Source organism: Neofelis nebulosa, chromosome 10, assembly GCF_028018385.1.
Source record: "Neofelis nebulosa isolate mNeoNeb1 chromosome 10, mNeoNeb1.pri, whole genome shotgun sequence".
NCBI classification, from domain to species: Eukaryota; Metazoa; Chordata; class Mammalia; order Carnivora; family Felidae; genus Neofelis; species Neofelis nebulosa.
This window is the reverse complement of record NC_080791.1, coordinates 100,479,763-100,491,654: the sequence shown is the minus strand read 5'-3', so window position 1 is coordinate 100,491,654 and position 11,892 is coordinate 100,479,763. Positions and strand designations below refer to the sequence as shown.

At 38.6% G+C, this 11,892-nt stretch overlaps 1 protein-coding gene across 1 annotated transcript; it reads right to left on the bottom strand.

Moving 5' to 3' along the window:
* Window positions 1-1,738: 1,738 nt before the first annotated feature.
* Window positions 1,739-2,668, bottom strand: LOC131488776 (olfactory receptor 4A15-like). Its single transcript, XM_058690609.1, has one exon. It carries the CDS (start codon window positions 2,654-2,656, stop codon window positions 1,739-1,741), a length of 918 nt encoding a protein of 305 aa, XP_058546592.1. The 5' UTR covers window positions 2,657-2,668.
* Window positions 2,669-11,892: the final 9,224 nt, after the last annotated feature.

Here is an 11,892-nt window from a genome sequence, read left to right as displayed (position 1 = left end):
CAAGTGAGTTCTATCAGGTCTGTTTTTACAGAGACACTAACCTCATTCATGAGAGCTCTCCTCTCATGACGTAATCACCTCTCAAAGGCCCCACCTCCAAACACCACATATCATAGAGGACGTAACTCATGAATTTCGAGGGGAACACTAATATTCAGTGCATAGCAACATGCAAAAGTTGATGACTTAATTATACAAATTCTAATAAAATCAAATGTTTAATCTTATTTAAAGAATAGTGTTATGTTTGGGAAGACTTTGCGACGACATAACAAGTCTTCAGGTAATAATAATAGGGATGAAAATCAGGATATAAAGTTTCTCATACACTGTGATTTACCAGGGAAAAGGTTCCATGTCCCCATAGCCTGGGCACCTCATGGATCCAGACTAAGTAACAGAGGCAGAACCATGAGTTTCTTTGACCACATGATTCCTACTGTAGTAGGGACAGATAATATTTTCTTTCAAGCCTAATTGAGAGAGGGAGGCTTATGAAAGAGGTCTCTGTTAAATAAATCAATATATATTATGGCTTCTTTATTACCTAATAATCTGCATTCCATTAAGAGCAGAGGTCAGAATGGCATGCCATATCGTCAGCACTTTTCTTTTCTTTTTATTTTTTGTGTTTATTTATTTTTGAGAGACAGAGAGTAAGGGAGGGGCAGAGAAAGAGGGAGAAAGAGTTCCCAAGCAAGCTCTCTGCTGTCAGAACAGAGCCTGATGTGGGGCTTGAACTCACAAACCCTGAGATCATGACCTGAGCCAAAACCAAGTGTCGGACGCTTAACCAACTGAGCCACCCAGGCACCCATTGTCAGCACCTTTCTTACCAATGATATCACCCAAATATCTGGTGTCAGATTCTGTGTTGCATATTTAAACCTCATGGATTATGTACTATGATAATTTTATATATGAAAGGTAAGGCCTGGGTCCCTGTAGGAGGCGACTAAACACTGTAAACAAAAAAAGATGTGGGGGCACTGAAAAAATGGCAGAGAATTATCAGATATACTAAACTATGTAGGAAATTTAATGAATCACTTCTATGAACTATAACACTAAACAAAGTCATTCCACTTTAGGAGATAATAGGATCCCCCACTCAGAAAAATGAGTAAAACTTACTTATTATATCTATCTCTTTTGTTCAGATTTTTTTTCTACAATTAGCTTCCTTATGATTAATATTCTACCTAGGAAGCAGCATTCCTCCTCAACCTTAACGTGCTAAGGAACATGAACAAAATTATATACTTAAATGTCTTGCAGATACAAAAATAAGATCTATACTTCAAGTCTTAATATGAGTTGTTTTTGTATGGGAGGAGTGGACCAAGGATTTATGTCCCATTTCTGAATTTCTTTCTCTGAAATATATAGAGCACTATGAATTCTGAAAGTGAACAATTACGTAAGAGCGAAAAGCGAAAAATGTCCACTAACAAAAATAAATTTATAGTGTTAACTACAGCATAACTGATCACATAGAACTTAAACCTATAGTTTCAATAGAGACATTTTATATGCAAAAGCTATACATCGACTTTCCTAAGAAATTATGAAAATCTTAGAAATATGTTTTGACCATTGGAAGTACTTACATCTTAAATGCTTTCATCATGCACAACTTTAAACCTGAGGAGGAACTTACTACAAATAAATAATCCTTTCCTGGATGGAGCAAACTCTTCATTGAAAAAAAAAAAAGGTGATACATTTCTCTTCTGCCTCATTTTCTTCTTCTGGTCCAGAGCTTCTTCATGGCATTTTTCATCTCTCCATTTCTCAGAGTATAGATTAGGGGGTTCAACATAGGGGTGATAACTGTGTAAAATACAGTCAAGGATTTATCAATGGGTAATGTAGAAGGAGGTCTCACATACATGAAGATGCAGGGGACAAAGAAGAGGACCACCACCGTAATGTGGGAGCCACAGGTGGATAAGGCTTTGCGCCTGCCTTCCTGACTAAGGTTCTTCAGAGAGTGCAGAATGACCCCATAGGAGATGAGCAAGACCGTAAAGATGACCACACAGATTGCCCTATCATTGGCAACCACAGTGAGGCCAATAACGTAAGTGTCAGTGCAGGCAAGTTTTAATAATGGGTACATGTCGCAGATGAAGTGGTCAATGACATTGGGACCACAGAAGGGAAGGTTGTAAACAAAGAGAAGTTGAACAACAGCATGCAAAAAACCTCCAACCCAGGCCAACAGCAGCAACAAAACACACACCCGTTGATTCATGATGGTCAAATAATGCAAGGGTTTGCAGATGGCCACATAGCGGTCATAGGCCATGACCACCAGAAGTAAAATCTCTGCACCACCAAACAAGTGTCCTATAAAAAGCTGGGACATGCAAGCTTGGAAGGAAATGGTTTTCTTCTCATAGAGTAAGTCTATAATCATATTTGGAGTGACTGTAGTAGAATACACAGCATCCATAAATGATAAGTAACCAAGAAAGAAATACATAGGAGCATCCAGGGTTGGACTGACCACCACGGTCACCACAATGAGGAGGTTGCCAACCATTGTCACAATGTAGATGAGCAAGAATACAACAAATAATATTTTCTGACCTTGGAGGCTCTGAGTGAGCCCCAAGAGGACAAACTCAGTCACATTGATCCTATGTTCCATATGTCCTTTTGTCCTTATATCAGAGTTCAGGAGAAAATTAGCCTTAAATATAATTATGACTAGTGACTTCCTGAAACTTTAACCTAAACTTTTTATTCATTCAACAAATAAATATTATAATTTCTTATGTCCCACTACTTTCAGAAATTATAGTATACAAGGCTGATTAGAGCATGCTCCCTAGGCTCAGCAATATTGCAGATTAATGGAGAGACAAGTAATTAAAGACCTTTGGGGGAAGGGGAATATTATTAAATAAATGGGTTGCTACAAGCAGCTTTCCATCTGGAAACTAGTACAATTGTACCAATAGAAGATTCTTCAAATAAAAAATTTTAATGGATTAAGGTTTAATGAAAAACTAAAGCAAGATTTATACTTACTCCCCAGTTAATAAAAGAGGTGACTATCTATATTCTAGAATCCTCTTAACTAGTAAATAAAATCACAAATTGATCTATTTTACAATTTCAAAACATCTTAAGGATTTAAAAAAAAAGATACCACAACATCAATAGATGAAAGTATTTTGGAGAAAATATTTACATTTTAGAGGACATACACAGAGTTAATATCAAAATGGACACAGAGCTCTAAACATTTAAGTAAATGACAAATGACTCAGTGGCAAAGTGAGTAAATCATATAAGCAAGTAATAAAAGGAATGGCCAACAAATGTATGTTCTGATGCTGAAACTCACCTATGAACAGAAACATGAATTGACGTAACACCTGGCTTATGAAAGTGTTCCCTTGGACTCTTCAAAATCACATTTTCAAGATAAGTGGATGCTACATCATCCTCTAAACTTTCACAGGTTAACAAGCAATTCTCAGAGAACACATGAGTTGAAACTACCATGAGATTTACAAGTATCTGCCCATTAAAATATCCCTAAATAGTTACACCTGAAACTATGTCTAGAAACACAGATGTTAGAGAAAGTGCATTTATTGTGGATCTTTGTATGTGAAAATAGCTAAAAGAATATCACAAAACTCAGTCAATCCTCACATATGTTAGTATCCCAAAGAGTGTCTAACATGGCTGATTTTAAGAATCACACAGGAGAACTTTTAAAGGACTGTGAATTCCCGCACCACCAAAATCTAAAATGTAAAGCCTAGGCTGGACTCTTACATCTAATTAACCTTCCTGGGTTACCTGCAACTAAGACAGCCATTCAGTCCAAGGTCTGGGTTGTAGTCCTTCTCCCATGTATTTTGTACGCTGATGACACCTCTGTGCACACAGAGCAGGAAAACACATGCACCATCACTGGACCTTGAACTGTTTCCATGTGAACAATGTTTTCCATGCTTGCAGAAAATCTCAGTCATTTCAGTCTTTCAGAAAAAGGCTACCCCTTAAATTGCCGGGTTCTTTTAAAACAAATACGAAGGTCCTGTAACCTAAACAAGTCTGAATCTCGACTGGGAACAAAGAGACCCCAAATCTTCATTGTTGGCAGAATTTGTTCTAACAACAAGTGAATGTTAAACAAACATTGTGAGGTTAAAAAAAAAGGTCAGCTTTATAGGAGATAAAATTGTGATTTGTTTAAACAAAGGTTATGTGGTTTGGTTTTTATGTCAATATAAGTAAAATAGTGAAATATCCTTTGACGACATTCAATTCTCTATCAATTACACTGGCCTGTCTTCACAAAGCACAGTAAAATTTTGGATTTCCTGAATGATGGAGAATAACTCATATACATACTTCATTATGTTCTGAGTCCATCATTTCAATTCCTGAAAAAGCCAGTTGTGTGAACAGTGATACAAACACTCTCTGAGGTCAAGACAAATATCTGTAAACACTTTATCTGGGGTTGGACTACAACACATATGGATGAGTCATTCAATTGGTGCATCTCCAAGAGTCATTTTTCCCTAATTAAATTCATTGGGACCTTCATCATAATTTTGAGAGTAGACCCTGCATCTCCAGAGATGCCAGCAGAATAATCACCATGTACAACAGGACTTGCAGAAACACGTCCTTAGGGTGAGGGGACGGGGTGGATCACAAAAGAACAACTTGAGATTGAGTCACCAAAAGGGAAATGTCCAGTGTGGGCAGGAATAAAACATGTAAACACTCTCTTCTTTAAATCATGACTTTCAAAATAGACAAAGGTGTGTCAGTTAGGTTTAAGCTACGTCTTTGCCCACAGAAACTGCACTGACTTCCAGAAGATGATGAAAACAAATTTCATAATAAGCCATTTAAAACCATCTCTAATGTAGATAAGGCAAGCTTCTCCCCTAAAAGGATAGTCTTGAGTTTGTCACATAGTGGCACACAGGTAAGTTGATAGCATCCGTGTCAGTATTGGGGGGGGGGGGGGAGGGAAAAAAGAGTGTGGGAGGATTCCACTATCTCGGGGTGCCCAGGGAAAGCTCACCAAAACAGATACACAGGAGCCCAGAAAACAAGTTGCAATGCATTTCAAAGAACTTAAATCATACAGAATATATATAATGAAATTCAGCTGGAAATTGATAACAAAAATATAACAATGTTTCCTAATTATTTACAAATTGAGCAACATAAATCTGAATTACCATGGATTAAAGAAGAAATACCAGTGAATAGTTTTTAAAATAAAATTTCAACAGAAAGATAATGAAAGATGTGTGTGTGTGTGTGTGTGTGCGCGCGCGCGCTGGATACAGCTAAAGGAGTGCTTAGAAAGAAATGTAGAGCTTTAGGTAGAAGTACTAGAAAACAAGAGATATTACAGAAATGAAGTAAGCTTCCATCCTAAGAACCTGAAAAAAGGGAAAGCAAAATAAACCCAGAGAACATTGTAGGATAGAAATAGTAAATAAAATAAATCGTGGAAAGAGAAATTAAATAGAAAGTAGAAGAGTATTAAAATAAAACAGAAAAAATCTATAAATCCAGGAATATGTTCCTCAAAAGATTCATAAGATTGATGTTCTTAGCTAAATGGATTAAGAAAAACTAAGAGAAAGAAAAAGGATCAGAATCAAGAATGAAGGGAGAGCCATTACTGCATTCTACTGATGTGAAAAAGATAACAAAAGAATATCATAAATGGTTTTATGTTGGCAAACTTGTCAGTTAGAAAGTGGACCACTGCTATGAAATATATGACTTTCTAAACAGGCACAGAAAAATAATTAAAAATGAATAACCTGGGGCACCTGGCTGGGTCAATCAGTAGAACCTGCCACACTGGATCCCAGAGTGATGAGTTCCAGCCCGCCATTGGTGTAAAGGTTACTTAAGTCAAATAATAATATTTTTAATGGAATATTCTAATACCATTAAATTATTTCTTTAAAATTCTTCCCCTCCCAGGGTGACTCCCTCTGTTGGGGGAGCATGTAGCTCTCAGTCTTGGGGTTGTGAGTTCAAGCCCCATGCAGGGTATATAGATTACTCAAATAAACCTAAAAAAAATCCTTCCCCTCCAAAATAAAATTTCACTCCTATACAGCTTTATCAAGGATTCTATATAAAAATTAATTAAAATATAGTACCAATCTTATATAAACAAGTTCAGGGAGTGTGGGGAAATTAAAATACTTCGACTCATTTTATGCACTCAGCATAACCCTAATACCAGAAAGAAACAATAATAAGAAGATATTAAGGGAATTATAAGAAAAATAATCAGACTAATATCTCACATTAGCAGAGACACAAAATCTTGAAGACAATATTTAGTTTCTTTTGGATTTTTTAAAATTCTTACTGTTAATGTTTACGAGGCAGGTTTGGAACAGCGCTCAGCATAGTGCTAATTACATCCCACTACTGGGGCATGATCTTTGTAATTTACTCAACCCAGTGCCCTGCCCTGTGAACTAGGAGGTTGCCCAGCTGGGAGAACAAGCACCACTCCTGGACCAATGAGTACCCGGCACTCCTCCCTAATGTACCCAGGAAAACTCCACCCAGGTTCAAGTAGTTTCCTCAAATGCAGCACTGATCCCTACTCTGATGAACAATCCAGGGGGATCCTAACAGCTCTTTAGAATTTTCTCTCTCTTAGTATCTTTCTGTGAGAAGGAGAGGAGAAGGAGAATAATAATGAGACTTCAGCACTCAACGTGCATGGCACAAACAAGCTGCCTGTCCTGTTATTTTATTGTGTCTAGGAGGATATTTCCCTCTTATGGGGGCAAATATCAGTTGAAAGTAGGGAAAGATAGGGGTGCCTTGGGGGTTCAGTCTGTTAATCTTGTTAGTCTTGATTTAAACTCAGGTTATGATCTCACAGTTGTGAGATCGAGCCCTGCGTCAGGCTCCATGAGTGTGGAGCCTGCTTGGGATTCTCACTCTCTCCCTCTCTTTCTCTCTCTCTCTCTCAATAAATAAATGAACACTAAAATAAAAGTAAAGTAGGAAAGGGAAAGCTAAAACCTGGGCTTTCCAAATACAAATAACCCTTGACCCTTTACAATTCTGTTGTTCAGACTTCTAGAATAAATAGGGCTGCATAAGTCTGAAATTATGACAGACTTATCATGTTTTTTTAATTAAAAAACTATAAAGAGGAGGGGCGCCTGGGTGGCTCAGTAGGTTAAGCAACCAACTTCGGCTCAGGTCATGATCTCAGGGTTTGTGAGTTTGAGCCCCGCATTGGGCTCTGTGTTGACAGCTCAGAGCCTGGAGCCTGCTTCGGATTCTGTGTCTCCCTCTCTTTCTGTCCTTCCCCTGCTCGTGCTCTGTCTCTCCCTGTCTCTCAAAATAAACAAAGTGTTAAAAAAAAAAAAAGAAGATACATCTCCAGGCACAGCAAAAAATAAGAGTCATTAGATACTATCCACTCAATTTATGCAAATAAAGTTGAAAGCCTGAATGAAATGGACAATTATCTAAGGAAATATAATTTACCTAAACTAAAAAATGGTAAAGAAAGAAAAATTAATGGACTGATGTCTGTGAAAGAAATCAATGAAGTGGACCAAACACTTGGGAGAATTCCAGCTAAGAAGCAGCTGTAGGTTGTGATTAACAACACATTGAATTGATTCTGGCATTGACACTCTCTCAGGGTGGTGGCCATCAGTAAGTTACTTAACCCCCCAAAACCTCCAACTCTACAAGAAGAAAATGGGCCCAATTATACTATCAATCTCATCGTGTCATTATAAGGAACAAATGAGTAAACATACATGTGTTTAGAAAAGTTCCCCCAAAATAATCGACAATAAATGCTAGGTGTAATTGTTACTCACAAACCTTCAAATAAAATGTCATCCCAAAACCGTTTAAACTGTTCAAGAAAATAGATTATTTTAAAAGAAAACTCCCAATTCTCTGAGTCCCCAACCATCCCCATACGCATATTGCTTTTCTAGCCCTCTGTGATGCAGTATGCCTCACCACACATGGGGACCGAGGTCTGGTACTGAGAGCCCTGGATCCCAGGAAACAGGGCATGGCCAGAAAGGTACCACCCCCTCACCTGTCACGCAGAGCACATTCATGGAGAAATTTGTACTAAACCATTTATAGATGACCCACTTCTAGGTCAAGGCTTCATACATAGCACAGCAGCTCTCTCACGGCAATCTACTGAAAGTCAGCCCTTGGACACCCAGTTTGTACTAAAAAATAGTAATACAGAGACAAAATGCAACGTCTAGTCATGAGAAACACCTTTGGCAGATTAGGAATAGAAGTTAACTTTTCCAATATGTTACGAGGCATCTCCAAAACCCTATAGTTAACATCATACTTAATCACGGAAACCTAAATGCTTTTCTTAAGATCATGAACAAGGATGGCCTCTCTCACCATTCCTACTCAACACCAGATGTAAGTCCTAATGGGAGCAAACAGGCAAAATAAAGAAATAAAATGCATCGTACTGGAAAGAATGGAATTAAAATCTCCCTATTCACAAACAAAATAGTTGATTACCTAGAAAATCTCAAAGAACCTACAAAAACAACTACTATGAGTATAATAAGGTCATAGGATACATACATGGTCAAAAAAATTAATCATATATCTATAAACTAACAAAAAAAGCAATTTGAAATTGTAATTTTTAAATGCACCATCTAAATTAACAATACAAATTGTGAAATCGTTAGGCATAAAATACATAAATACATGCTGTAAGATGCTTACACTACAAAATACTGATGAAAATGACAAAGGAAAACTAAATATGTGGAGACATATACCATAGTCAGGAACTTGAACACTCATTATTATTAAAATCTCAAATCTCCTCATATCGATCTGTAGATTCAAGGCAATTCTCAACAAATCCCACTAAGTTGTGTGTGTGTGTGTGTGTGTGTGTGTGTGTGTGTGTAAAAATTAACAAGCTGATTCAAAAATTTATATAGAAAGGTCAAATAACTAGAATAGCCAAAATTAATTTTGAAAAGAACAAGTTTAAGAACTTGTACTATCTGCTTTCTAGACTCAATATACAGTATTGGAAAAAAGATACATATGAGATCAATGAAATGGAGAAGTCTACAGACAGACCCTCATATTTAATGACTTTTGACAAATGCACAGAGGCAATTCAGGATAGAAATGATAGTCTTTTCAACAAATGGCTCTGCAATAATAAGATACCTATTTGCAAAAAGGGAACTTTTGATCAATACCTCAAACCATAAATAAAATTTAATCCAAAATGGCTCACAAAGTTAAATGTTTAACCTAAAACTATAGGACTTCTCAATGTGAACATCAGAGATGTTTGTGACCTTAAATCAGGCAAAGATTTCCTAGGTATGACAATAAAACCATGTTTAAATTTTAAAAAATGATGAATTGGATTCCATAACACAGAAATTCTGCACTTCAGAAAATATTTTGAAGAAAATGAGTCACTTCTCCCAAGCCTTACAGAAAAGAAGTATTCTGGAGGTGACTGACTGGCTGGTTCAGTGGGTAGTGCAAACCACTCTTGATCTCAGGGTTGTGAGTTCAAGCCCCACATTGGGCATAGAGCTTGCTTTAAAAAAAGGGGGGGACAGGAAGATGGTGATGTATGAGGATGCTAGGCTCACCTCTTCCTGCTGATTGTGTAGATTCCATCCACATTGGCCTAAATAACCCAGAAAACTGCCAGAAGACTAGCAGAACAAACTCCCTGGAGCTAAGCATAGACAAGAGGCCCACAGAAGAGGATAGGAAGGGCAGAGAGGTGGTGCGTGCTACACGGACTGGCAGGAGGGAGCAGGGGCGGTGGAGGGGCAGTCCAACCAGCAAAGCAGAGCCCCCAAAGTCTGGAATGCAAAAGCAGAAGGTCCGGACTCTATGAGTTCTGACAGCCAGAGGGACTTAACATCTGGAATGTTAAAAGTCAACATCTCTGCTGTCAGAGAGCAGGGAGGGCGAGAGGATACCAGGAGGGAGAGTTGTTGAGCCCCAAAAGGACAGAGCTCAGCTGGGGAACAAAGGCACTGGCAAGCGCCATTTCCCTCTCCATCCCCCAGCTGAAATTCCAAAGGGAAGCAGTTCCCCTCACCAACTTGCCTGCACCAGGCAAACGCCCAACACTGTGCTTCTGTGGATCCATCCCTCTGACGGGCCTGCCTCCCTCCCGGTGCTGCAGGGCTCCTCCCGCAGGGGACCACCAACAGCAAAGTGAGCTACACCTGCCCCTCCCACCCCTGTACACCTTGCAGATCCACCCCGGCTAATATGCCCTTGGCCAGATCCCATCAAAGTAGCACAAGCCTGGCAGTGTGGAAGCAGCCCAGACAGGGGCCACACCACTCCACAGTGAGTCCTGCCCCTGGGAGAGGGGAAGAAAAGGTACACATTAGTCTGTGGCCCCAGCAGTGGGCTGGGGTCAGACATCAGTTCTGACTGCAGCCGCACCCACCAACAAATTTTCCTCTGGACAACACAGAGGAGGTGCCCTGCAGTTTGGAGCTACCACAGGGACTAGCCAAAATGACGAAACAGAAGAATGCTCCTCAAAAGAAACTCCAGGAAGTAGTGACAGCTAACAAATTGATCAAAACCTATTTAAGAAATTAGAATAATTTAGAAAAATAGAATAATAGAATAATTTAGAATAATAGAATAATTTAGAATAATAGTCATAAAATTAATCACTGGGCTTGAAAACAGCATAGAGGACAGCAGAGAATCTATTGCTACAGAGATCAAGGAACTAAAAAATAGTCATGAGGAACTAAAAAATGCTATAAATGAAGTGCAAAATAAAATGGAGGTGGCCATAGCACGGATTGAAGAGGCAGAGGAGAGAATAGGTGAATTAGAAGATAAAATTATGGAAAAAGAGGAAGCTGAGAAAAAGAGAGATAATAAAGCCCAGGAGTATGAGGGGAGAGTTAGAGAACTAAGTGATGCAATCAAACGGAACAATATCCCTATCATAGGAATTCCAGAAAAAGAAGAGAGAGAGAAAGGGGCTGAAGGTATACTTGAACAAATCAGAGCTGAGAACTTCCCTGATCTGGGGAAGGAAATAGGCATTGAAATCCAAGAGGCACAGAGAACTCCCTTCAGACATAACTTGAATCGATCTTCTGCATGACATATAGTGAAACTGGCAAAATACAAGGATAAATAGAGAATTCTGAAAGCAGCTAGTGATAAACAGGCTCTAAATTATAAAGGGAGACCCATAAGACTAGTGGAAGACCTATCTACTGAAACTTGGCAGGCCAGAAAAGAATGGCAGGAAATCTTCAATGTGATCAACAGAAAAAATATGCAGCCGAGAATCCTTTATCCAGCAAGTCTGTCATTCAGAATAGATGGAGAGATAAAGGTTTTCCCAAACAAACAAAAACTGAAGGAATTCCTCACCACTAAACCAGCCCTACAAGAGATCCTAAGGGGGACTCTGTGAGTGAAATATTGCAAGGACTACAAAGTATCAGAGACATCACTACAAGCATGAAAACTACAGACATCACAATGACTCTAAACCCACATCTTTCATAATAACACTGAATGTAAATGGAATAAATGCTCCAACCAAAAGACATAAGGTATCAGAATGGATAAAAAAAAACAAGACCCATCTATTTGCTGTCTACAAGAGACTCATTTTAGACCTGAGGACACCTTCAGATTGAAAGTGAGGGGATGGAGAACTATCTATCATGCTACTGGAAGTCAAAAGAAAGCTGGAGTAGCCATACTTATATCAGACAAACTAGACGTTATTTTTTTTTAATTTATTGTCAAATTGGTTTCCATACAACACCCAGTGCTCATCCCAAAAGGTGCCCTCCTCAA